Source organism: Pinus tabuliformis, chromosome Q (assembly GCF_031772625.1).
Source record: "Pinus tabuliformis cultivar Carrire ecotype Pingquan chromosome Q, CPIR1, whole genome shotgun sequence".
NCBI lineage: Eukaryota > Viridiplantae > Streptophyta > Pinopsida > Pinales > Pinaceae > Pinus > Pinus tabuliformis.
In genome coordinates, this window is record NC_142296.1 from 405144371 (window position 1) to 405169545 (window position 25175).

Here is a 25175-nt window from a genome sequence, read left to right on the forward strand (position 1 = left end):
CCAACCATGCCTTCGCCACTACGCTGACTACCACACCCCAGAGTATTACTACCACAATTTTAGGTAACCTGAGTTTGCCTGCATCCTCCACTCCCTCGACCACCCTGCGAGGAGCTTGCTCCTCCACGGCCACCTGTGCCAGAAGCCTTCCCTCTCTGAACCCACCCCTTCTTTAGCAACGTTATCGGAAGGGTCATCTTATCCCGCGTACACCTCGGGGCTGGTCACATTGTGCACCCACAAAGCCCAGCCAAAAGACACCTAACCAATCCACAAAGCACTCTTATCGAATGGGTGTGCGCCCCGCCCACACTCCACTTCATATGATAACCTACCTCACGCTTCTCTCGAAAAGAAACAAGCCAAACGCAAATGAAACGGTGGAGGGTGAAGCCACTAGCAGAAAGGGCTTCACCAGGGCCAAGACCCATCACCCAATTCGAGGCAGCAAGGATGCAACAAAGCGCTTCTAAGGCTTGAGACATGCCAGAAAGTCAAGCCCTAACCACCCACACAAAATGAAAATACCAGAATTCAAAAAATGCACTAGCAGGAACCCCCGCCTCAGCTCGAACCTCCACTAAGCCCCAACCAAGGACAAAACGGCCCCAAAAATACCAGGACCACCCAGCTCCCAGAGGAGAAACACTTCACTCACCACCTGAGCTAGTACACACTTACAACAACGAGTGTTGTTAATCAAACCTGAACAAAATAAACCAAAACCCAAATCAGAGCGAACCCCCGTAAAACAAGAGTCGACCTAGATAAAATCCAACCCAGAACACCTCAGCAACGATACCCCTCAGATGAAAACTCAAGATTTTTCCCACAGTACTCATCTCTTATGTAGCTTATTTAAAGGTGGAAAGACTCCATGTTAATGGGTTGTTCCGAGACTTAATGGGTTCTTGTGAACGGTGGGACATCACCACTTATTTTCAGGGAAATATGTCCCGATGACCAATGGGATCCAAGAAACAATGTCTTGACCACCACTTCTCTTGGTGTTTTGTGATCCTAAAAATGGCATCAAAGCTAACAAGGCTATGAGGTTAAGAGAGAAAGGATTGGTTGAGGAAATTGGTGCACTCCTACAGATCACGGATTTAAACAGGAACCTGAAGAGCAAAGTCACGCAGAGGAAGAGAATAATATAAGCACTGTGAAATAGGAAGAATAGAAACCCAGTGAAGAGTCCAATTAAGAAATCCCTGCACGAGTGTGAAGAGAAGAAAAACTAGTAAGAACGCACAATGATAACGAGGATGTGGATGAATAGCATGGATTGGAGATATAATGAGAGAAAGGTCAAGTAATTGGAAAGGCTACGTAAAGGTATGAACCATCAAAGCTAGAGATGAAGAGTAGGAGTGGTGTGTGAACACCCTAAGGGTTTTGGTCCAAGGCAAGTGTATTTCCCTTGGATGTTTTAAGACTTGTTGTTCAAGCATACATGTTGCGTAGGAGCATAGATTGTTGTAAGACTTTAATACTTTTATGAGGAATACATGTAGTGCAATGGCACAATGGGTCATCAAGTTGTGGAATGGACCACTTGGATACGTACCAAGGTTGCAGGTGCACTGGTATCAATTTGAGGAGGGGAATGTGATATCTCATGGGAGATGGTTAATGAATGATTGGGGTGAGCTAAGTCTCTCCAAGTCAAGTTTAAGGTGGCCATTGTGAGGGTGGTTCGAGTAAATACATTTTTTAGGCTCCAAGTTTATGAGAACCCATGGTATTTATCTCTAAATTATTCTATTTAAAGGCGCAAAAATTATATGTTAATAGGTCATAGTTACGTGGGATCCCAAAAATTGTGTCTTAGGCACCACCACTTCTCTCCAAGTAAATTTATCCTAATGACCAATAAAATCCAAACAATAATATATTTAAGTACCACCGCTTTTCTCTGTGTTTTGTTATCCAAACATTTATAAATTTAATTTAATTTGTCATGCTAAAAAAACCATTATAGATTATTATTGTAAATATCACCATCGATCAAGAAACATAACAGCGTAAGAGTTTATGCGATGTGACCACCTAACCCATAGCCCCCGACCATGATAATTCAGACTCACACTGATTTCAAAAGTTTCATACGAACAACTGGAAATGCACTCGAGCAATATGTACAGGGACTATCACTTCTTAGACATAGATCAACTCAAAAGGAATTAGTAAAATAACTGTCCTTTTGCACCCACACTCACATTATTTTACGGGTCCTCAAATACTTCCAGCAGGTTTAAGAAATCATAAAAAGCGTTGTTTCCACTCACGAAAATTTCTAGATGTATGAGAAATTAAAGCTTGGAAACCTGTTCCAGATGTAGGAATTTACAAGGTAAGTTCCTCAGATAGAACACCAAAGGACACCGCTCACAAACAGATCACAGATCAATACACCAGTATTTTTGACGTGGTTAAAACCCTCAAAGAGGGAAACAGTCCACGGCCTGAACCAATGCGGCCACTTAAATAGCTTCGATACCATGTAGGAATTTACAGGGTAAGTTCCTCAGACAGAACACTAAATCTGTTCCTCAGGGCCGCGTCCGTTGGTGATCCAAATCTGAAGTCGGTAGAACTGTAAGTTCCTCAGGGCCGCGTCCGTTGGTGATCCAAATCGGAAGCCGATAGAACTGCATCCGACTACCGTTTCCTAGATCTATTGTTTCTGACTACTTTTGGGCTGAGAGGACTGCTCTGTTGTGTTAGGAGCATCTGTTCCAGTGAGGAACCCCTTTCATTTCACGCAAAAAGGTTTCTGGTAGCCCTAGCTATGCCATTTTTAAGATCTGGAGGTATACAATGTCTTTTTGCAGTTTCTAGTTATTTTCTCTCTGTTTATTATTTCGGTTTATTTAGCTCATTTTTTATTACCGGATCTATACCTTTCATTTCTGTGTATGCTCTTTGCCCCGCGACTCTGTGCGATCTGGGCAAATCAGAAACAGAAAGGAAGGATTTTTCTCATGCATATGCTCTTTTCCGTCGCGCCTTAGTGTGATCTCGGAAAATCAAAAACATTGAGGAAAATATTTAGTTTCCAGGTAAAGCTAACTTCAAGCCGTGAGGTTTGTTTTTTTTGTATGTCCGTGTTGGGTTTTCTGTTTTTTGTTTTGTAGGGAAAAAGAGTTTTCTCAAGTAAGCACGCAGCCCAAAGCTCCAGCGACTAAAAAAAAAAAAAAACCTTCCTCTTTTCCAAAAATTACTAAACTTTTAGTTTAGCTCACTTGGTCCAAAGCTACTTTATGAGAGTAGAGGTTTTGAGTTCAAGTCTTCCTTTTTTTGAGCTAATCAGATTAAGTTTGGAAACGAGGCGGTTTTTTTTTTAAATATAACATTATCATTCATTTCCCCACATTCCCGCACTTCGTCGGCATCTTCATCAACTTTTCTTCAAAAAGCCATAACTTCTTCATCCGGAAGCCGTTTTCAGAGCCGTTTTTTTTTAACCAGCCTAATTTTTCGAGATCTTTCCATTGGAACACTTAGTTTCAGCATCTATAGCTTCAGTTTCTGTTAAAATGGAAAGTCCATGCCAAGTTATTCTTGACAGCACCAACTACTTCCAATGGTGGTCCTACATTGTGGATTTACTTAGAAGTAAAGGTCTCTACATAATAGCCTCAGGCCAAGAAACCAAACTGAAAGATGAAGATAAGGCAGCTAAATGGAAAAATAGGCAAGATCAAGCACGTGGGTTGATAGGGATGTCTATTTCTCCCGATCTTAGATTCCATATTGCAGAACTTGATACTCCTGAAGAAGCAATGAAACAGATCACTAAATTTTTTGGAATTAAAAATGAACTTAAAGCCCATCAACTCGAAAATTAGTTGCTTACATTGGACCCCAATAATTTGTCTTGCATTGAAGATTTTTTGTCCAAGTTCAAGACCCTTAGACTTCTCTTGGAAGGTGTTAAGGTTAAGAAAGAAGATAGTAACCTTATCTATTCCATTCTTACTAAGTTGGGCCCAGCCTATTCTGTGTTTGTTTCCACCTTCCATTCTACAAGAGAAGCCTTCATTTCTCAAGGACAAGCCTACAAGTCCCCTTCCTTTGATTCCTTTTGTGATTCTTTAATAAGAGAAGAAGAAAAACTCTTACACCTTGGTCTTCTTAATCTTGGAAACTCTTCTAAGAAAGCGTTAGCCGCCCAGCAACAACCAAATTCAAAGAATCCTAAGAAGTTGTATCCTAAAAGGAATGGTCCTAAACCAAACAAGGGTCCTAAGCAATTTCAGCCTCAAAATGAAAAATCATTTCAACAAAATGATAAGACAAATAAAAACAAAGGGAAGAAGACTGGTAGACATTGCAACTTTTGTAATCGAGATGGCCACTTAGAATCCAAATGCTTTAAGAAGATGGAAGCCTTGGAAGCAGCAATGAAGAAGCATAACATCCATTTGGAGCACTCTTCAACTTCAACTTCATCTTCAGGAATAGCACTTTCTGCATGTGGTTGTCAAGCATCTCGGTCTGGCTATGCACTAAATGTATCTTCTTCTTCTCATTTTCATGAGTGGCTCATTGATTCTGGAGCTTCTTATCACATGGCCAAAAACAAAGCCATGTTTTCTTCTTTAAATGATTGTAACACCAAAAATATATATGTTGGTGATGATAGATCTCTTAGTGTTGTAGGGACTGGAACTGTTCATATAGACAATGGTCAATTTAATGATGTATTATGTGTTCCAACCTTATCCTGCAACCTTCTATCTGTATATCAGATAACTCATTCAGGTGAAGGTAAAATCGTTGAATTTTCACCTCATGATGTTGTAATTAAAGACCTAAGAGATCCTAGACAGATTTTAGCTACTGGCATTGCTGATGATTCTACAAGGTTGTATAAGTTTCACAACTTTGGGTCATCAAATCTTCCCTCGGTATTTGTTGCTCATAACGATGAAGTGAGAAAACTTTGGCATGAGCGATTTGGTCACTTAAACTATCGCTCCCTTCAGAATCTATGTAAAGAAAATATGGTGACAGGTCTTCCAATGGTATCTTGCAGAGATGGTGTTTGTTCCGAATGTGTACTCGGAAAACATCATCAAGATAGTTTTGAAAAACGTGCCTCTTGGCATGCCTCAGCCCCTTTACAGCTTGTGCATAGTGATTTATGTGGTCCACTTCCAGTTGTTTCATTCTCTGGCTACAAGTATTTCTTAACTTTCATTGATGATTTCTCCAGACGCACTTGGGTATACTTCTTAAAACGCAAGAGTGAAGTATTTAACATGTTCTTGGCCTTTAAGGCCTTTGTTGAAAAACAATCTGGACATCAAATTCTTAAGCCAAGATCTAATAATGGCGGAGAATATGTTAACAACAAATTCATCAACTTTTGCACTGAGAATGGAATTCAAATGCAACATGCTGTTCCATATACTCCACAACAAAATGGTGTAGCTGAAAGGAAGAATCGCACCTTAAAGGAAATGGCTAATTGTATGCTTCAATCTAAAGGACTTGGTCTTAATTTTTGGGCAGAAGCAATTAACTGTGCAAATTACATAATAAATCACACTCCTACTAAGGTTTTAAAGAATATCACTCCAGAAGAAGCATGGAGCTCAATTAAACCAAATGTAAGTCACTTTCGTGTTTTTGGAAGTGAAGCATGGGCCCATATTCCAGATGAGAAGCATAAAGCTTTAGAACCTAAGAGTGAAAAATGTATTTTTGTTGGATATTCTGAAGATGTATAGACTTATTCCACTTAAGTCCAAAAATGTTATCATTAGAAGAGATGTAAAATTTGCTGAAAATATATCGGCCTACGAGCCTAGTTCGGCGGATGTGCCACCTCTCCCTATCTCTTCTACTTTTGAAAATATTTCTTCTTCAGATGATGAAAGCGAGGATGACAATCCTCCCCCACCTTCTCAGGATCCTCCTTCAGCTCCTCAGCTTCCAAAATGGGTCTGTGCTACTCGGGATGCAGCAGGTGATCTTGCCGGTGATCCTACAGATCAGCGACGTACACGTTCTCAGTTTGATAGAGCCTCTTCTTTACTGGCTCAAGCTTCAGTGAATTATGATCCTGACACCTTTGCAGAAGCTTCAGCCATCCAGATTGGGAAGCAGCTATGAATGAAGAATATCATTCATTATTGGCAAATGATACATGGGATCTTGTTCCTCTACCAAAGGGACGAAAACTTGTTAGATGCAAATGGGTTTACAGAACCAAGTATGGACCAGATGTGAAAGTTGATAAACATGAAGCTCGTCTTGTTGCTAAGGGTTTTTTACAAGTTGAAGGCATTGACTACACTGAAACCTTCTCCCATGTTGCCAAAATGAACTCTATCCGCCTTGTTCTTTCTCTTGTTGCTTCTTTCAAATGGGAAGTCCATCAGATGGATGTTAAATCTGCCTTCTTGCATGGGGACTTGCATGAAGAAATCTATATGGAACAACCTATTGGCTTTATACAAACAGACTCCAGCCTTGTATGTCGGCTTAAGAAATCCCTTTATGGTCTCAAGCAAGCTCCTCGAGCTTGGTATGCCAAAATGGATAACTTTCTTTTAGAAACTGGCTTTTCTAGGTGTCATTCTGACAATACTGTCTACACCAAGAAAGTGGGCAAGTCTCTTATCATTCTTGTTCTTTATGTTGATGATCTTATCCTGACTGGTAGTGATCCCAACCTTATAAACCATGTGAAGTCTAGCCTTAAAAGGAAGTTTGAAATGACAGACTTAGGACACTTACACTATTTTCTTGGTCTTCAAGTCTTGCAATCCAAGGAAGGTATTTCCCTTTCCCAGTCCAAGTATGCCTGTGATATTCTACGCCATTTTCACATGGAAGACTGTAAGCCAGCCCCTTCTCCCTTTCAGTCTAGAGTCAAACTTTCAGTCACTTGTACTTCTCCTGAAGTTGATGCTACCTTATACCGTCAACTTGTAGGAAAACTTTTGTATCTAACCCATACTCGTCCTGACCTTTCCTTTGTTGTTGGCCTTGTTGCTCGGTTTATGCAAAACCCACATGAAAGTCATTGGAAAGCAGCTAAAAGAATACTTCGTTATGTTCGAGGTACAGTTCAGTTTGGGATTCATTACAGTGCCGAAGCATCTCCTCTATTGGTTGGTTTCACTGATTCCGATTGGGCTGGTGACCCTGATGATCGGAAGTCTACTGCAGGTTATGTGTTCACTCTTGGTTCAGGACCTATTACATGGGCTTGCAAGAAACAAGGTGCCATTTCTCTTTCTTTAGCAGAAGCAGAGTATCGTGGTGCCTAGAAGCCAGTAAGGAAGCCTTGTGGCTTCGTCAGATCCTGTCAGAGTTTGGCTTTTAGCAGCAGCATCCAACTACACTTTGGTGTGATAATCAAAGTGCCATTCAAGTATGCAAAGATCTAGTCCAACATCAGCGCAGCAAACACATTGAATTGCACATGCACTTCATCAGAAAGCTCATTCACGACCATGTTCTTGAAGTGCAATATTGTTCAACAAATGATCAAGTTGCAGACATCTTTACAAAGGCTCTCACAGAGGCGAAGTTTACTAAACTTCGATTTATGGCTGGAGTTTAGGAAGTTGTCACTAAGGGGGGATAGGCTCTAGTGCCTCCTTCCTTCTCCTATTGTGTCATATTTGTAAATCCTTCAATCCTATCCCAAGTGTAGAAATTTTGAATAATATGAAACATATTCACAGAGATTATCCTGATTATACACTTATAAGCGGAACATGCATAATACATAACCTCCTCTACGTTGATCATCAATTTACAGAAGCAGAAACATTCATAGGCGCACATAGAAGCATCAATCACACATATCAACACAGTATTTTCCCGGGGAAAGCATCTCGCTAAAAACCCCAACTATCTGTATATTATATTGATTGAATCATGTAACAATACATAGTACAATACTCCTCACAAGTACTCAGTACTATCTCCTCATGCTACACGCAACACAGCTCAGATCTGATCTCCAAATCTCCCCCGCTGCTTGCCTGCCTCCACAGCTCAATACCTGCTCAAGAATGAATGAGAATGGTTTACCAAACTCGTATTTAACCTCCAAAGAATCACTCACACTGGGAAAGACGTGAGCAGAGGCTATAATACTTGGTATTGGCCAATTCATTGGCATACTTAATCCCTTTGATTGTGCAAATCCTCATGCACAACTATAGTCACAACTAATAGCAATCTGATCCTCTAACACCTGTCCCTGTTGAACTGAACATGCACTGACATGCAACTGAGTTAACTGATGTATTCTATAGTTGCATTATGAGTTAATAATTAGTTTAACAACTCATCATTAGTCTATTTGTAGTTAGACTAATTAACTAGTTTAACCAAGTCAAACTGAACACAACTCCATCAACTCTACAATCAGCTCCACCAAACTCAACTGATTGAGTTCTAACTGAAGTCATGCATGCAACAACTCAACTGGCCCATAAAGAAAGCATACTTCCTTCTGACAGCTGCATGTGCCACATCTGTAGCTCAAATTGAAGTGCTCCAAGAGAATAAGATCAAGTTTATAGTCCAAATATTATTATGAGACAATAATATTTGACTTTTCTATTTTTGACAGCCAGTCTAAAAATAGACTTTGATCACTCCTTCTGTGATCACTCCTTCTGTGATCACTCCTGCTGTGGTCACTCCTGCTGTGATCATCCCTGCTGTGGTCACTCCTTCTGTGATCATCCCTGTTGGGATCCAAAAATAGAACTTGCGCCATAATTTGCCTGCGTGCCCACTTAGTGAGGGCGACTCCTTTCCACTAAGCTCCATCATCTTGTTGCATTCTCAACAAGCATTTCTTGTTGCACACTTTTCAACACTCCCTCTCAACAAGAAAGGCTTCCTCTCAAACCCGATCCTATAACTCTGGAATGTTCTCCATGCAACACATCTGGCTGGTCCACTTGCTCTGTCATCAAAGTCTCTGACTGCTATTGCCTCTGTCGACTGAAAACTCTGCATCTCTGTGCTCTTCAGTATCTGACTGCTCTAGCCTCTGTCACTTTGATCTCTGACTGCATCTGTGTTGCTGCTAGTTCTATCTCCCAGCATTGCATCCGCACTGCACCTCCGAACTGACCTCCCTGTTGGGCTAGAAACACCCTCTGATGCTGAAGCTCTACCTGCTGCTGACAAGTGCTCCCTCTCTGACATCTACGCTACTGCAACATCTCCATGCATCTCGCACCATTGCACACCTCTCTGTGCCACCTAGCACTATGCAAAACACTTGTGCCTCTCGCATTACTGTAGCCTGCTAGCTATGCACTGTCCTGGGATTCCCTGCACTGTCGCTCTCTCTGCCACTCCATCCGCATCTGTCTATACCCAATCAGTCAGTTCCTGCTACTACACATCGGGCTCCCGTAGCAAGGTCTCATCCAAGAGGTTGGGTACCTCAAGGATCTTACCCCTCCTCCTTGGGACAATCAATCCACATCACCCCACCTCCTACCTGGAGGTATGGCTGCATGCGATACCTCAGCCCACCTGGCTCGAAGTTTCCCCCTACTGGAGGTCTCTGCATGAGTAGATGTCTCTACTCGATCTTCTCTCAGCTTCCCCTGTTGTGGCTGCTCCACAACTTCCTAAAGCTGATGCACCAATCGTGGCTCCTCCACAATCGTCTGAGACTTCTTCTGGCTCTGCATGTTGAGAGGTAATATACGCTCCCTCTCAACCACCAAGTCTCCATCAGTTGCCTCGCTGCTCAAGGCTTTGCATGCATCTTGAACCTCAAGAGCATACAGGCTCTTGACCCGTGAACCAATCTGCTTCACCTGTCTAGTGATGATGTCTATAAGGAAAACCTTTCCCTTACTAAAGACTACATCATAGCCTCTGTCCTCCAGCATCACGATCGACACCAAGTTTCTCTTCATTCCTAGTACATACTTGACATCAGTCAAGGTAAGGTGAGCTCCATGCTCCCTTTGAAAAATAACTATGCCTACACCTGAGACACTATACTTCTCATCATTACCAATCGCTATGAGTATCTGGAGATCTTTCTCCTCCAAAGTACTGAACAAACTTTTGTCACCGGTCATGTGGAAAGAAGCTCCATTGTCAAGAAACCAACCACTTCCCACCATGGATGAAACCATGCATGCGAAGAGTGTGAAATCCAACTCAAATTGTGAAGCAAGTGCCTCACCTTCAGATCCTTCCCCGGCTCCCTTCTTGGACTTCTTCTTTGGGCAATTAGTAGCATAATGACCCAACTCATGACAACGAAAGCATCTCACCTTCGCCTTGTCAACCTTCTTCCCATCATTGGAAGAACTAGATTCAGAAAGAGAAACCTTTCCCTTCCCCTTCTTCACCTTACTCGCTAAGGCATAGTTCTCCTCATCATGCATGGATGAAGAACTGTCTCTGGTGCTCTGTCTGATCTCCTCTTGCACAAGATCCGACCAAAGTCTCTCCCATCCTGGCAATTTCTCCCGACCATTGACAGAGTCCTGATAGGAATGCCAACTCTTCGGAAGACCAAGGAGAGCCAAGCTCACCAAGTCCTCATCATCGACAGTCACCCCCACACTTCCCAGCTCATCCCGGCACTGGGTGAACTTCGTGAGATACCTGGGCATACTGTCACCATTCTCGCATTTGATGTTTCTGAGTTTATCTTTGAGCGCCAACTTCCTCTGATCTCTCTTGCTTTGGAATAGATCTGTTAAAGCCTTCCACATCAGATATGGAGAAGTCTTTCCATGCAGGCTGGACACAATGTGATCCTTCACGCCCTCTAACAGAATCCTTCGACATTTTGCGGTCTTCTTTTGCCAAGCATCAGCTTGAGTAGCATCAGTAGGCTTTGGGACATCCATCTCTATGAACTCCTTCAACCCGTTATCATCCAATACTGCCTCCATCTTGTCCTTCCATGCAATATAGTTTGAGCTACCCTCAAGGGCATACTCCAATCGCAATCCTATGAAAGACATTTGAGTTTTGACACCAAGAAAACACTGCTGCAAATTCGAATTCCACCAACAACCAACTCAACTGCCTCGGATCTAAGATTCGTGAGAACACAATATTTCTCGTACAGAGATCGACTGTATGGGCATTCACCGGATATCTCACCTTCCAAAAGAAGGATGAATCCAGAGGCTACCTAGCCCGATTACAAACTCTGCCTGAAGAAATAGAATGTAAACACTTCCTGAATAGTAGATCAGATGATCAATCCTCGCTTGATATCCTGTAAAAATCTCTTCTACAAATCAAGCAGCTCTGATACCATGTAGAAACCTTATCTACAAATCATCTAGCTCTAATACCATGTAGAAATTTTGAATAATATGAAACATATTCACAGAGATTATCCTGATTATACACTTATAAGCGGAACATGCATAATACATAACCTCCTCTATGTTGATCATCAATTTACAGAAGTAGAAACATTCACAGGCGCACATAGAAGCATCAGTCACACATATCAACACAGTATTTTCCTGGGGAAAGCATCTCGCTAAAAACCCCAACTATCTGTATATTATATTGATTGAATCATGTAACAATACATAGTACAATACTCCTCACAAGTACTCAGTACTATCTCCTCATGCTACACACAATACAACTCAGATCTGATCTCCAAATCTCCCCCGCTGCTTGCCTGCCTCCACAACTCAATACCTGCTCAAGAATGAATAAGAATGGTTTACCAAACTCGTATTTAACCTCCAAAGAATTACTCACACTGGGAAAGACGTGAGCAGAGGCTATAATACTTAGTATTGGCCAATTCATTGGCATACTCAATCCCTTTGATTGTGCAAATCCTCATGCACAACTATAGTCACAACTGATAGCAATTTGATACTCTAACAACTGTCCCTGTTGAACTGAACATGCACTGACATGAAACTGAGTTAACTGATGTAATCTATAGTTGCATTATGAGTTAATAATTAATTTAACAACTCATCATTAGTCTATTTGCAGTTAGACTAATTACAACTAGTTTAACAAAGTCAAACTGAACACAACTCCATCAACTCTACAATGAACTCCACCAAACTCAACTGATTGAGTTCTAACTGAAGTCATGCATGCAACAACTCAACTGACCCATAAAGAAAGCATACTTCCTTCTGACAGTTGCATGTGCCACATCTATAGCTCAAACTGAAGTGCTCCAAGAGAATAAGATCAAGTTTATAGTCCAAATATTATTATGAGACAATAATATTTGACTTTTCTATTTTTGACAGCCAGTCTAAAAATAGACTTTGATCACTCCTGCTGTGATCACTCCTGCTGTGGTCACTCCTGCTGTGATCATCCCTGCTGGGATCCAAAAATAGAACTTGCGCCATAATTTGCCTGCGGGCCCACTTAGTGAGGGCGACTCCTTTCCACTAAGCTCCATCATCTTGTTGCATTCTCAACAAGCATTTCTTGTTGCACACTTTTCAACACCAAGTTGTTCTTAAAGGGGGATGTTAGGATATTCTGACACAGGAAATAGTTAAGTATAACTTGGTCTAGTGTAGAGTTAGGTAAAGTGTGTTTCTTTACTATGTACATTTTGTAACTTATAATCCGACGGTCACGATATGTAGTGATCCGACGGTTCATTCTCTCCTCAGTATTACCGACACTTGATCCGTGGCTTAACACCCGATTGGTCCATGATCTCTATTTAAAGAGCATGGAGGGTCATTTGTAGGGTAACCATCCATGAGAGAAGCTTATGTAAATTTTCATTCTTTTATTAATAAATTGTATGAAGTGGCCGTGTTGGCTCAGGCCGTGGACTGTTTCCCTCTTTGAGGGTTTTAACCACGTCAAAAATACTGGTGTATTGATCTATGATCTGTTTGTGAGCAGTGTCCTTTGGTGTTCTGTGTGAGAAACTTACTCTGTAAATTCCTACACCAGAGGAGAAATCGAAACAAATAAATTTGGAACTTGGAGTGCATTAAAAATCAGTGACAATGACATGTGTTGCAGAGCTTTGACACGCATTAATCGTTAAAAGATCCTTTTGATAGGTCAGAAATGCATTCTCCAACCAAATAAAATCCACAATAAGTTAAAATTTAGCGAGTTGTTCTAGGGAGATTTTTTTAAAGTTTTTTTTAGTGTTTTTGCTTAATTTTTTTTAATTTAAAATTTATTGAAATCACAAGTTTGATGAATAACCCTTGCACAATAAAAGTGTTTTAGAGTTTTTCTGAGTGCTGAATCTATATAAATAGTCAAAAAACCAATTTAAATAACACAAATCAAGATTTCACGTCAAAATTTTCCACTAAATTTCCACACCAAAAAATCCAAAACACTAAAAATAACTCCACAATTTACAAAATAACAATTAAGTTGGAATTTTAGATCTGAACAGTTTGATAGTTTCAACAACTCAGATATTGTTGGAAGAATGTTGACCCTTCAAATAAAAAAAGGGACAAATCACCCTGGCAAGGACAATGTCAAATTCCATCCTGATAAGAATCCATCTATTAAAGTGCTAAATCCATGTTTCACATGGCCTAATGATTATTATCTAATTATGGTACCTTTTACCTTATATCGTTGGATATTTTCCATGTATAAGGCATTTATGTGTCATGGATTTAGGTGTCTATGTGAACGATTAGGAAATCTTGTCCAGAATATTTGACAGAAAATCTTGTCCGAACAATGAACCTATCAGTGGCAAGGTCGGCACCTGTTAGAATTCCATTATGCTGGTCAGCAGGACTCCGTAGAATGTGTAAAGATATATCGGCAATCGGATTCTGGATATTTTCAACATTCGCACTCGGAGTCGGAGTTGCGTCCGTTTCTAACCTTGATCTTCGTTTACTTACTTGAAATCGGACGCATGATTCTCGTGCGCAACGCAGAGATAAACGAAAACCACGTGGCAAAAACAAATTAAAAAGGCATTTTTATTTTCGTAAAACTCTTCATAATTCCTCATTTATGATATATTTTTTTAATATCACAAACTCGCATGGACTACCATTGTCAAGGAAATATGCGCACGAAAAACCGTTAATGGTTTGACACAGATTTCGGTGTAGACCACGCGCTATCATTGCGAAACATCCTATCATTCCACATATTTATGATAAAAGAATCATTTCCATATACTTGTATGGCCCATGATAAAAAAACCAATTTATCTCGACTTTATTAGAAGGGAAGGGTAGACGTCTCTACTTACAAGATGCAGCCATAATTATAATTATGTGGTGCAAATTGGTTTATTCGGTAAAAATATGAGTCATAGATTAGATTCTAGATATATCTGAATACAGTGTTATATTGAGCAATATATGTAACTGATTGATATAAACAACTTAAAAAAATAGAAACCTTTTATATATGTTATGAGTTTACTTTATTTCTTTAAATATTAAATATGTCATTTTCTTTTTATTTTTTTCAAATTTTAAAAGAAAATAAATTTAAATAAGAATAAGCCATCTTCCACCAAGACACTAGGATGAGACATAGATGTATGGAGATATACAAGAAATATATGTGAATAAATTTTAATTTGAATTTGAATTATATATATAAATGTATAAATTGATTTATATATAATTAAATTAAATAATAAAATATATTTATTTATATTAATATTGATAAACATATTATTCACTTATATATTACTAGATTTAATAATGAAATACATTGAATCATATTCATTATTCTATAAGCTATATTGATTTAAAAATTAAATTCATCATTTTAAATTCTAAATTGATTTAAAATTTAAATTTATCATTCTAGAATTTGATTAGTTTTGAGAAAAACAAACTAATAATAAATTTATATAATTCAAGCACAAAATTAATAAAGATTGACGAGTCAACCAATCACTCTAAGGTAATTGATATATAGAGTCAAGACTTTAAAGGTAAAACTTCAAATTAAAAATAGACAATAAGCATTGAAGAAGGGGAGGAGTGGCAACAATTAACTAGTAAGTCAATAATGTTCCGAGGTAAGTTGAGTAGAGGTAAGCTTGGTAAGTAGATTGGAAATTGGTTTAGGTTTTGATATTTGTCATGTATTTTTCTTTTCTAATTTTATTTTTTTTTCATTTTTTTTAAATTCAAGGGGTTTATTTAGACAAAATTGATGGAGACTTGTCACCCCTCAAAAGGATGCTTCTAGGCTTAGTGTTGTTGATTAAATGTTAATTGCATACACTCATACATGATATAATCCAATTGCAACATTGCAATCCCTCCAATACTGAAATCCTGTTAAATCTAATGGGTTTTGAGTGGTATCTAAAATTCTACTTTCTCTCCAATGACATTCTGAGTACATTAATGGTAATGTTAAAAATTTAAATAAAAAGATGAAAATAAAAATAAAGAAAAATGCCACTTTAAGAATTTAACATTACCATTAATTACATAACATCACCACAGCCCCCTTCAGGTTGAATATTAAATTTCCTCACACACAAATTATTGTTTTTAAACAAAATTAAGAGAATGCTTAGCCCTTTCTAAGAGGAAACATCCACATGCACCCAATTATTATTTTTAAGCAAAATAGAAGACGCCTCACACTTTTTGAGAAGGGAACCACTCTCCCAATTTGGAAAATTACCTGTGTACACTAAGAATAAGCCGATCACCTACTTTGGGCAATAAATTCGAGGAAAAAAATAACATGTCCTATTTAAATTTATATGTTCAATAAAAACAAAACATAAATTTTAATTAAAAAGTAATAATATTTACATTTATAATTTTTTGGAAATTTGTTAAAAATATATATTAAAAAGTATTGTAATTTAATTAAATAATAAGGTAATATAAAAAATTAATAATATCTTATTAGTATTACAATTATAATTAGAGAATATTATCGAAAACATAAAAGCTTGAAAATATATATATATATATATATATATATATATATATATATATATATATATATAGATATTTTGTTAATATACAATTTAAAAAATTAGGGTTATTTTAGATAGTTGAGAGGAATAGAATTGTTATCTCTCTACTATTCAATTTTTTATTAGTGACATGGTGATGAGAAATATTATTGCAATGGCTATGTGCCTATGAAGATTGTTGTATTGACTTTTACTCTAAAAGGATAATTTTCCTTGAAACAAACAATTTAAAAAAATTAAATTAAGTATCATTTTATATCATATGAAAAACAATGAAAAGCATATTTGTTGATGGTTTCATTTTTTCACCGTTGGTGGGATGAGATTCCTACATAGCCAAGCCCATCTTCTCCATTTAATGAATAGTTCCTTCTTCCTTAGATATTTTAAGGTTGAATTTACTCTCATTTTAAAATTGGAAATAGTTAAATGTGAATATTTTTGAGATTTCAAGTTTTGTTTTTTGGTATGGAACATCTACCTTGGAAAACTTGAATTTGCTTCTTCTTTTGAATAATATGTGAATAACCAAAGCATTTTAGTATAATTTAATACTTTGCTCATGAACCTTGGTGATCACTAAAAAAATGATATTTTGTTATTGTTTATAAAATTTTCATACATGTGTAGCGCCTTATGTAACTCTTAAATTTTCCTGTATTCCATATTCAAAAATTTCCTTTATTGGTAATTAGAAAAAGATTAAGTGTCCAACTAAACCATATTGTAATACCAAAACTGCACCAAAAGAAATAAAGCAAGGTTGTTGAGAATAGTAATGTTGCAAACTCAAACTCAAATAAAACCCTTAAAAAAACAAAACCCCCAACCAACAAACCCACAAGATACCCAAAACCCCAAACACCTAGCATTGGCACTATGCATTAGAGTAGAGCACCTTTCTGAATAGAACAATATAGTTATAGATAACCATCAAAACCTAACACATTAAAAAAATTACAAAATACTAATCATAAATATTTATAAAAATTATAGAGCAAACCATCACCGTGACCTATCATTTTAACAAACCACCTTCATACTAAACCATTATCCCACTTAAATTTTGAGATAAACCAATGTGAGGTTCAAATTTTTAATACTTGGTGTAATGATGGTATGTGTAAAGCCAAACATAAAAGTGAGGCTAACATACAAGTGATGCCCTTCGCAGACATTACCTTGCATGAAATAACATGATGTGTTGTTTGCTCAGACATATTTTAGTTGGGAAATCTTTAATTTGTAAATGGCTTGAAAATATAAATCCCTCTTTTTTTTCCCTTCATTTATTTAAACACTCCTCTTCATTTTGAGGGTCCAAATTACATGATGTGTTGTTTGCTCAGACATATCTTAGTTGGGAAATATTTAATTTGTAAATGGCTTGAAAATATAAATCTTTCTTTTTTTCCCTTCATTTATTTAAACTCCTCTTCATTTTGAGGGCCCAAATTAAATTATTTTGAAACTTCAAAATAAATTAAAGTTATAAAATCCAGAGAAAATGACTTTTATAAATGAAAAAATTCATTTTTAATTTTTTATGATGCATATATTAGATTATTAATAATAATAACAATTATTATCATTCATTCATTAATATATATAATAATAATAATAATAACTATTTTAAGGTCACAACCAAGTCCCACACTAAATTGGCATATGAGAGCCCCTTGTTTGTGGGATTTTGAATTAAATTATTTTGAAGTTTCAAAATAAATTGAAGTTATGAAACCCGGAGAAAATGACTTCTATAAATGAAAAAGTTCATTTTTAGACGATGCATACATTGAATCATTAATAATAATAACAATTATTCTCATTCATTCATTAATATATATAATAATAATAATAATAATAACCATTTTTAAGGTCGCAGCCAAGCTAGACACCAAATTGGTGTATGAGACCCCCTTGTTTGTGGGACAAGGGACCTACCTTCGTGCAGCGATTTGACTACTAAGTACGAAGAAATACATACTCTATCCCCCTCTGGTTTTGAACCTATAACCTCTTAAGAGGACACACATGTCTTACGCTCATCTATCTTCTTGAGAATCATCTCCAAAATGTTTCTTTACAATTCCTTTATAAACCCTAAATTAGCCGATTCAAATAACAAAACATATATATAATTCGAAAGCAGCAGCTGCAGCGGGCTTTCGCTTTCACATTTCTGCTATGTTTGGTGAAGGTATTTACGGTCCTTCACTTCTGATATGTTCGTTGAATCTAAATTTCTACAATAGTGCATCCTACATCTGGTCTAATATGTATGTTACAGTGAGTTCATAATGACTAGGATTCAAACAGTGATCGATATTTTTAACATTCATTGACAGAGAAAAAGCCTGAGAGCAACGACAGTTTCTATTGCAAATACAAAATAATCAAAATAGACCAACCAAAAAAGATAAAGTTTAGATTTCTAACCTTCTCCAGTTCCTACGAAGACATTGCAACGAGAATCAACCCGAGTCAGCACCAGCTTTGTCCCGTTAAGCAGAGCCTGATTGTTGTTCACATCTTTCACCGCCAATTCTATAGCCGTCTTTGCCACTTTCCCAATAGTGGAATTATATGCAAAAATAGCACCGACATTTACAACATGAGGCCTCGTTTTTTCAATGATGCTCACGTTTGTGCAATAACTCGGAAGCGATATTGAGATTGCCACGACTAGAACGATTAAATAATCTTGAGAATCCAGCAAGCGCCACATGTTGAAGTATCCTATTCAACTCTCTGATTTGGATGGAGCCACTGCCAATAATAAATTTCGAAGATCACACGGCATACGGTAATATATATAAGCAAGAACTTTAAGCTTCCTCATATCCTGCCATGCAAGAAGAATAAAAAGGATGAGGAGTTTGTATTACTGTAGTTGGAGGCGATTGACATTCAAACATCAATTTTCAAATCCATTAAAACACTGTCCGTTTCCGTTGAAAATAAAAAACTCCCAGATTTCGGAGAAACGCGGAAGGAAAGAAATTTCAAGAGGAGAATAGCCAAGAATCGATACCTAGAACTTCAAAGGACTTCCAACAAACAGGCTTATGAACAATAATTGTCAATCTGAACATGACTGTTTACCTGGATTGAAAATTAAAGATCCGTGTCTAAAGGTTCAGAAGATTATTTTAAAGCAAACAATACACATTAAATAGTAAATTTAAGGCAGAAATGATGTCGGAATAAAGATCCATGATTCTTGGTTCCAAATGCACAGGCTTTACACAGCAAAGAAATAGGCAAGAACTTAAAACTACGGTCAAGTTCACAAGATTAGTATACAAAGGCTTCAAAGTTGAGACTGTACAGTGGACACAGGCTTCAAAGTTGAGACTTGACAGTGGAAATTGGCATCTTTCTAGCATCAAGGTTTTCAACAAAAGAAATCGCACCGGTTTTGAAGCTACCAGAAGAAATTTAAAGCACTGTTTCCGCGCTCAAAATGTTCTATAAAAAAAGCAGAATTTAAATCTTTGCAAACCTGTTTCGGACGAGGTATTGTAACGAATAAAGTTGGAATTTCAAGTACATGAAAATAACTGGCGAAGGCATCCTTTGCAGAGTTCAGGTACTAATAACCAGGAAATGCACCCTTTGAAGATCTGATACATGCACTCTCCCAACAAATAAAATCCACTTTTACGAACTCAGAATTTAAAATTTTGCACAATTTAAAGATTTTCGAACCTGTTCCGGACAAGGTACCGAAACGAATAAAGTTCGAACTTCTAGTGTATGAAAATAACGGGCGAAAGCATCCTTTGCAGACTTCAGCGACGCAATAAACGGAAAAGCAGCCTTTAAGGAGCTCAGACATCCATTCTCCAGCCAACTAAAGTCCTATTTTACGAACATACAAGTTAAATTTGCAGAACAATGAAATCAATGCTTAGTAATTTGGCTTAAGGATTCCAAGGAGTCATCCGGACATACTTCTGGAGTCGGACAACGATATTCCTTTTCCTTTCGGGAGCCCTCTCACCGCCTGAATCGAACTCTGGTTTCCTGGTTTAGTTTTGCTTTAAATTGAGTCGAATGATTCCCGGGGAAAAAGCTTGGGACAAATGGAGGCCACATCGAAAAGGACGCACTAAAAACGCAATCAAAAGGAGGTATGTTTATTTTGGTCCACCTCTTCGCTCATGATTCCACATTTTGAATATGTAATATTTTTTTAATTTCAATGCTACATCGCTATCATTAACAAAGTAAACCATACTCGTGTAAACTTGAAGGCCACACGTACAGCTAGTACTTTGTCAATCACTTTGGCATAATAAGTAACTATTTCTAATAATAAAAGATAAGATGGAAAGCAATATTGGTGGGAAAAGTGTATTCATATAGAAGACAAAAGTGTGATTTAAATTATTATTTAAGATGGTAATGTAAAGTTAAATGCGATTAAAAGATATGATTTTATTATAAGTATAATTTAAGTTTAAAGTAGATTAAGTTTGTAATTTTATAATATAATTGTAAATTAATAATTTTTTAATTTATAAAAATTAATAATTTTAGATTTAAGATTTTGTGATTTATATTGTAAATGAGTATGTTTTTTTGATTAATCATATTTTCAGGATTTGATCGATATTTCGAAACAATTAGTGCTTGATCTTCAGGACAAAGGTGAAAAAATCAATCAATCCTAAAGAATAAATAGCAAGTATCCATCAGGTCCAGATTTAAGTTTAAGATGTAAATTAAATATATAAATATCTTGTAAATTAACAAAGGTTAAGGTATCAACTTTTTATTATTTGGTCCAATTACTTTACTGATGAACCTTGAACAAAGACTCTGGTTTTTCCAAAAGGTAAACAATCCTATCCTAAGTCTCTTTTTTTAATGGACCACAAACAAATCAATTCATAAGATATGATTCTTTTTTGTCCTTTTCTTGTTTCATGATAATGATAAGTGCAAGTTAGCAACCCTCGCTCCCTTCTCTTTCTACATGCAATCTCTACACTCAATTATGGACTGGTATGTGAGTGGTATTTTATGTTTGTATGTTGAATCCTTTCACTAGGCTGTAAGGAGTCTGCAAGATAATTGGGTTGGTTTTTTAGAACAAAACCACGAAAATAATGAGATATTTTGTCGTGTTGGGTTTAATGTTTCTCTCTACACTGTATATGTCTCTTTAGACTTTCTAGGCTCCCACTTTAGCTTGAATTACGATATCTGCCCTCCAGGCCACCCTTTAGAGCTTGATTTAATAGTTCTCATTGCGAGAAAAGAAGGCGGGTTTTCAGCCTGTTCGAAAATACTTACCCTTCCCCCCAACAACAAACAATTGAACGATATGGCACATCCTCCTTCATAGTGTGGCCACATTCCTAATGTCATTCAAGGGCAGGGCTAAGGCTGTGGGTGGGGGCAATCTCGATCCACCAGTGGTCGGGGTCAAAGGATCAAGCACCAATCCATCATGGCTGCACTCAGAGCTTATAGGACTAGTACACATCCTCGGTTCCGCCATACCATCAATGAATGGGAAGAAGAGATAATAGATCAATCTAATATCAGTGATCAAGAAATTCTAGAAGAGTTGGAGGACGTAGGCCAAACCCTAGCCATACACGAGGTTGTCACACTTAGTTCCAGCAGACTTTACCTATTTTGGTTGATGAAGACTCTCTTAGCTAAGGCTTTGAAGACGACTATCACAAGTATCTTAGGTCCTTCAAAAGAGATTCAAGAAATTCACAATGAATTCCAGTTAATCCGGTGCCAAATTCAGCGACAAAATGCTCACTTGCATGCATAGAGAGGCACATCCCTTGCTTGCCTCAGACTGAGTTTTCAGGCTCAAGTGCTAAAGACCCAACGCTAGTTGAGTCCTTTGATGATTAGTATGGTTTTTAGCATAGTATGGATATTTTGTTGCTTTAGTCTTGTTTAGATGAATAGTAAGGAATTTGTGTACATATGGTATAGGCGTATGGTCAGTAGGAGTCATAAAGTCAGCCAAGTTTATATTGCTTTGTTACACAATCTAAGACAAATCAGATTTTGGATGGCTTATAATGCAACTAGATGGTCAACAGACCTAGTTTCCCTCTAGGGAGGTTGAGACTATTTAGCTAAGGATGTTGATCTTGTAACACCTACCTCATTTTGAAAAAAGTAATAAAAAATAGTGCCAAATTTACAATAATAATAATAATAATAAATAGATATTTATAAATAATTAATAATAAATAAATTATGATTAATTTTTAAAATATATATATATATATATATTAATAATATAGATAAATATATTATAATATAAATAAATATTCTATATATATTGATAATATAATATAAATATTCTTATTATAATTTGTAAATATGAATATATATGATATGATTAAAAATGTACTTAATATTATTGCAATTTTTATTTTTAATTGACATGATAGATATAATTTTTATTTGATAAGATAGATATGATTAAAAGCGTAATTACAATTATTGAAATCTGTTCGAATATAATTATAAGTATATTATTAAATGTTAAAAAAATTTCAGGATTATTATTGTCAACGATTGTGCCTGGATCTTGCTGGCTCGGAATGTAGACGATAAAAATGTTTTATGTAAGTATCTGAAAATACTTCATAATTACTCTTCTCACCAATGGAATTTGAAATAATTAAGATTATCAAATTTTATGTTATTATATTTTTAAATTTTTTTATTTAATTTTAAATTTAAAAAATCAATTATAAACTAATAAAAATTGAATAATTTATGTTATTAATTAATTATTAAAAATATTTATTGCAAAATAATAAGCTAATTATAGGAACTTAATATAAAATAAAATATTATGAATAAGAAGAAACACTTACAATCTCAATTAAGTTGCCTTTTTTAAAATATATATATATATATCATTTTAATAATCAAATTTATAAAAATAATATATATATTTATATAATTTTATAATTTATAACACAATATAAAATTTATTTTATGAAAATAAATAATGTAAATATATGATGATGATTAATGTCTACTAAGACCAAAGGGGTCTATCGGACTTTAAGAAAAAGAAAGATCTAATTGTGATTCTTCAAAATCTTATTTCTATGATCAAAAAGAAGGGAAAGAAGCACTCCATGATTACTATAGTTGGGTTGACTCAACAAGTCAAGAAGATTGGAAGTGTGACAGATGTTAGGGAAATAAAAGCGATTATGAGTAAGAGTCGGGCAATCTAAAAGGAGGTGTTTTTCATCTTCCTACCTCTTAGTATCACAAAGCTAACAAATTCTATCATCCCATGGAGTCTTGGGAGTAGACCACTGCTCGGTTTCACTTCAAAGCTCATGAGAATTAGTTCTTATCCTAGCGATGTTAATTTTTTTCTTAGTGCTCGTCAAAACAGAGAGATAATTCTGGTTATCAAGGGTGGGGTTGATCACCTCCTTATAGTATCTTAGCTTCCTTTTACCCTCCAATTCCTTATCATCCCACAGTTTATCTTTAAATTTGGAGGTAATAGTATCTTTGACACTATCCTTACTTCCCATTACGATCTCCTCCTTTATCCCCCAATGCTTAAGCCAAGATTGGGCATCCTTATGCCACCCACACTTGAGGCGAAGTTGGGAGTTTTGACTAATTAGTTAGAAGCAATCTTGGGAAGCCTCTTGGATTCCATGTTGTAAAACTTCTTCTTATACATCAGATATCTAAACATAGTCGTGCTTTCAATGGGGGAAAGGCCAACTTCGATCAGGAGGATAGGATAGTGAGTATTTCCCTTGATCTTGAGGTCGTAGGTTATGAATTTCTTTTAAACCATCTCTATCTTTCTCTATGACTCTCTTGATATACAAAAACCCCATACTTCACATCCGTATAATACAACAGGGGTGACGAGAGTCTCAAAGAGGAACCTTTTTTAACTCCAAATATAAAGATTGACCAACATACAATTGTTTTCAAGCTTGTAATAAGATTTCCAACCTCCAATAATATTTTTCTCAATGCTTTAATTCCAATTCAGCTGATGATGAATTTCAATACCCAAATATTTATAAGAAGAAACTTTCTCTAAGAAATGGTTATCATAAACGAAATGATCTGAAAATGGGGCACTTAGGCTTCTTTTCCAACTTACAAGAACCTCTCCCACTTTCAAAGCTTAAATATTCCCAAGTCTTATTGATTAACCAATGCGGAATTAAGAAATGCTTGAAAATATAGGTGTATGCTGGTATTTGTTTTTAACTGATTACATGCTTTAATTTATGTTGTTGTGTTGTAAGTTGATGTGCTTAAACTGATATATAAATGCATATAACAGTGAACAATGTAGCAATAAACAATCACACAGAAACAACAATTTAATTAGGAGTTCACCCACAACTCTTGGGCTACATCTCCGTGAGCTCTAGTCAACTCAACTAGGCTCTCTGGGATTATGGTATAAGTCCTTTTTACAAGCTCTTGGCTCAACTCCTGTTGTTCTACACAAAAACAGTGGGTTCAGACACCATTTTATCCCTTGGCTCTTGAAGCTCTGGCTCTTGGCTCTGGCTCTGACTCTAGCTCTTCGGCTCTGGCTTTGGCTCTTGCTCTTCAGCTCTGGCTCCTTTCTGCTCTCTATCAGTTTACAGCCCTCTTGGCCTTTCACTTGACTTCCAAGTGACTCCCTTGGCTGCCTTTTTGCTTCTGCGCTGCCTCTTTTGCCTTAGCTTCCTGTTTTGGCTTCACTTTCAGCAACAAAACCCCAACAAAAACCTCAGCAACCAACAACAACAACTCCCTGTCTCTGTCGTTCTATGGCTTTTAAGCCAAATCAATGCTGTTGGTTCATTTTCCCTTTCGAGCTCCCTGTCTTCTTGTTTTGGTCTGCTCAAATCCCCTCTCTTAGCATTAGCAATCATTGCTAAATGCCCTCAGGGATGGTGGCCACCTGTGTTGCAACAGAAAGAACCATTGGTGCTTGAAATCCCCAAATTTTGGCATTCTCGGTTTACACAGGAAAATATACCAAACATGGGAAATATCCGTAGAAAATACTGTTCATCGGACTTCAATTGCTATGAATTCCACCCTAAATTCCTATTGGGTCCGCCCATAATCACTGTCGCAAGTCGCAATTTCCCGTTCCGTGGCTTTCCCTTTGTATTTATAAAATACGTTAAAAATATTGAAAATACACACAAGACTACCATCGGGTGGATCTCAAAACATACGAAATACC

At 36.8% G+C, this 25175-nt stretch overlaps 1 protein-coding gene across 5 annotated transcripts in view; it reads right to left on the reverse strand.

The window, feature by feature from the left end:
- The window catches only part of LOC149219891 (glutamate receptor 3.3-like), a 189455-nt gene extending 169402 nt beyond the window's left edge, over window positions 1–20053 (reverse strand). Inside the window, exons 1-4 of one of the 5 annotated variants that reach the window (XM_089384529.1) lie at window positions 19652–20053; window positions 19446–19566; window positions 18975–19045; window positions 18380–18785 (exon numbers count right to left, since the gene is read on the reverse strand). In XM_089384529.1, coding sequence (XP_089240655.1) covers window positions 18380–18668 — 289 coding nt within the window. In that variant the 5' untranslated portion in view covers window positions 18669–18785; window positions 18975–19045; window positions 19446–19566; window positions 19652–20053. Of the gene's footprint in view, window positions 1–18379; window positions 18786–18974; window positions 19046–19445 lie in introns of all 5 variants that reach the window. The other 4 variants (XM_089384528.1, XM_089384530.1, XM_089384531.1 and 1 more) reach the window with 4 other exon arrangements.
- Window positions 20054–25175: the final 5122 nt, after the last annotated feature.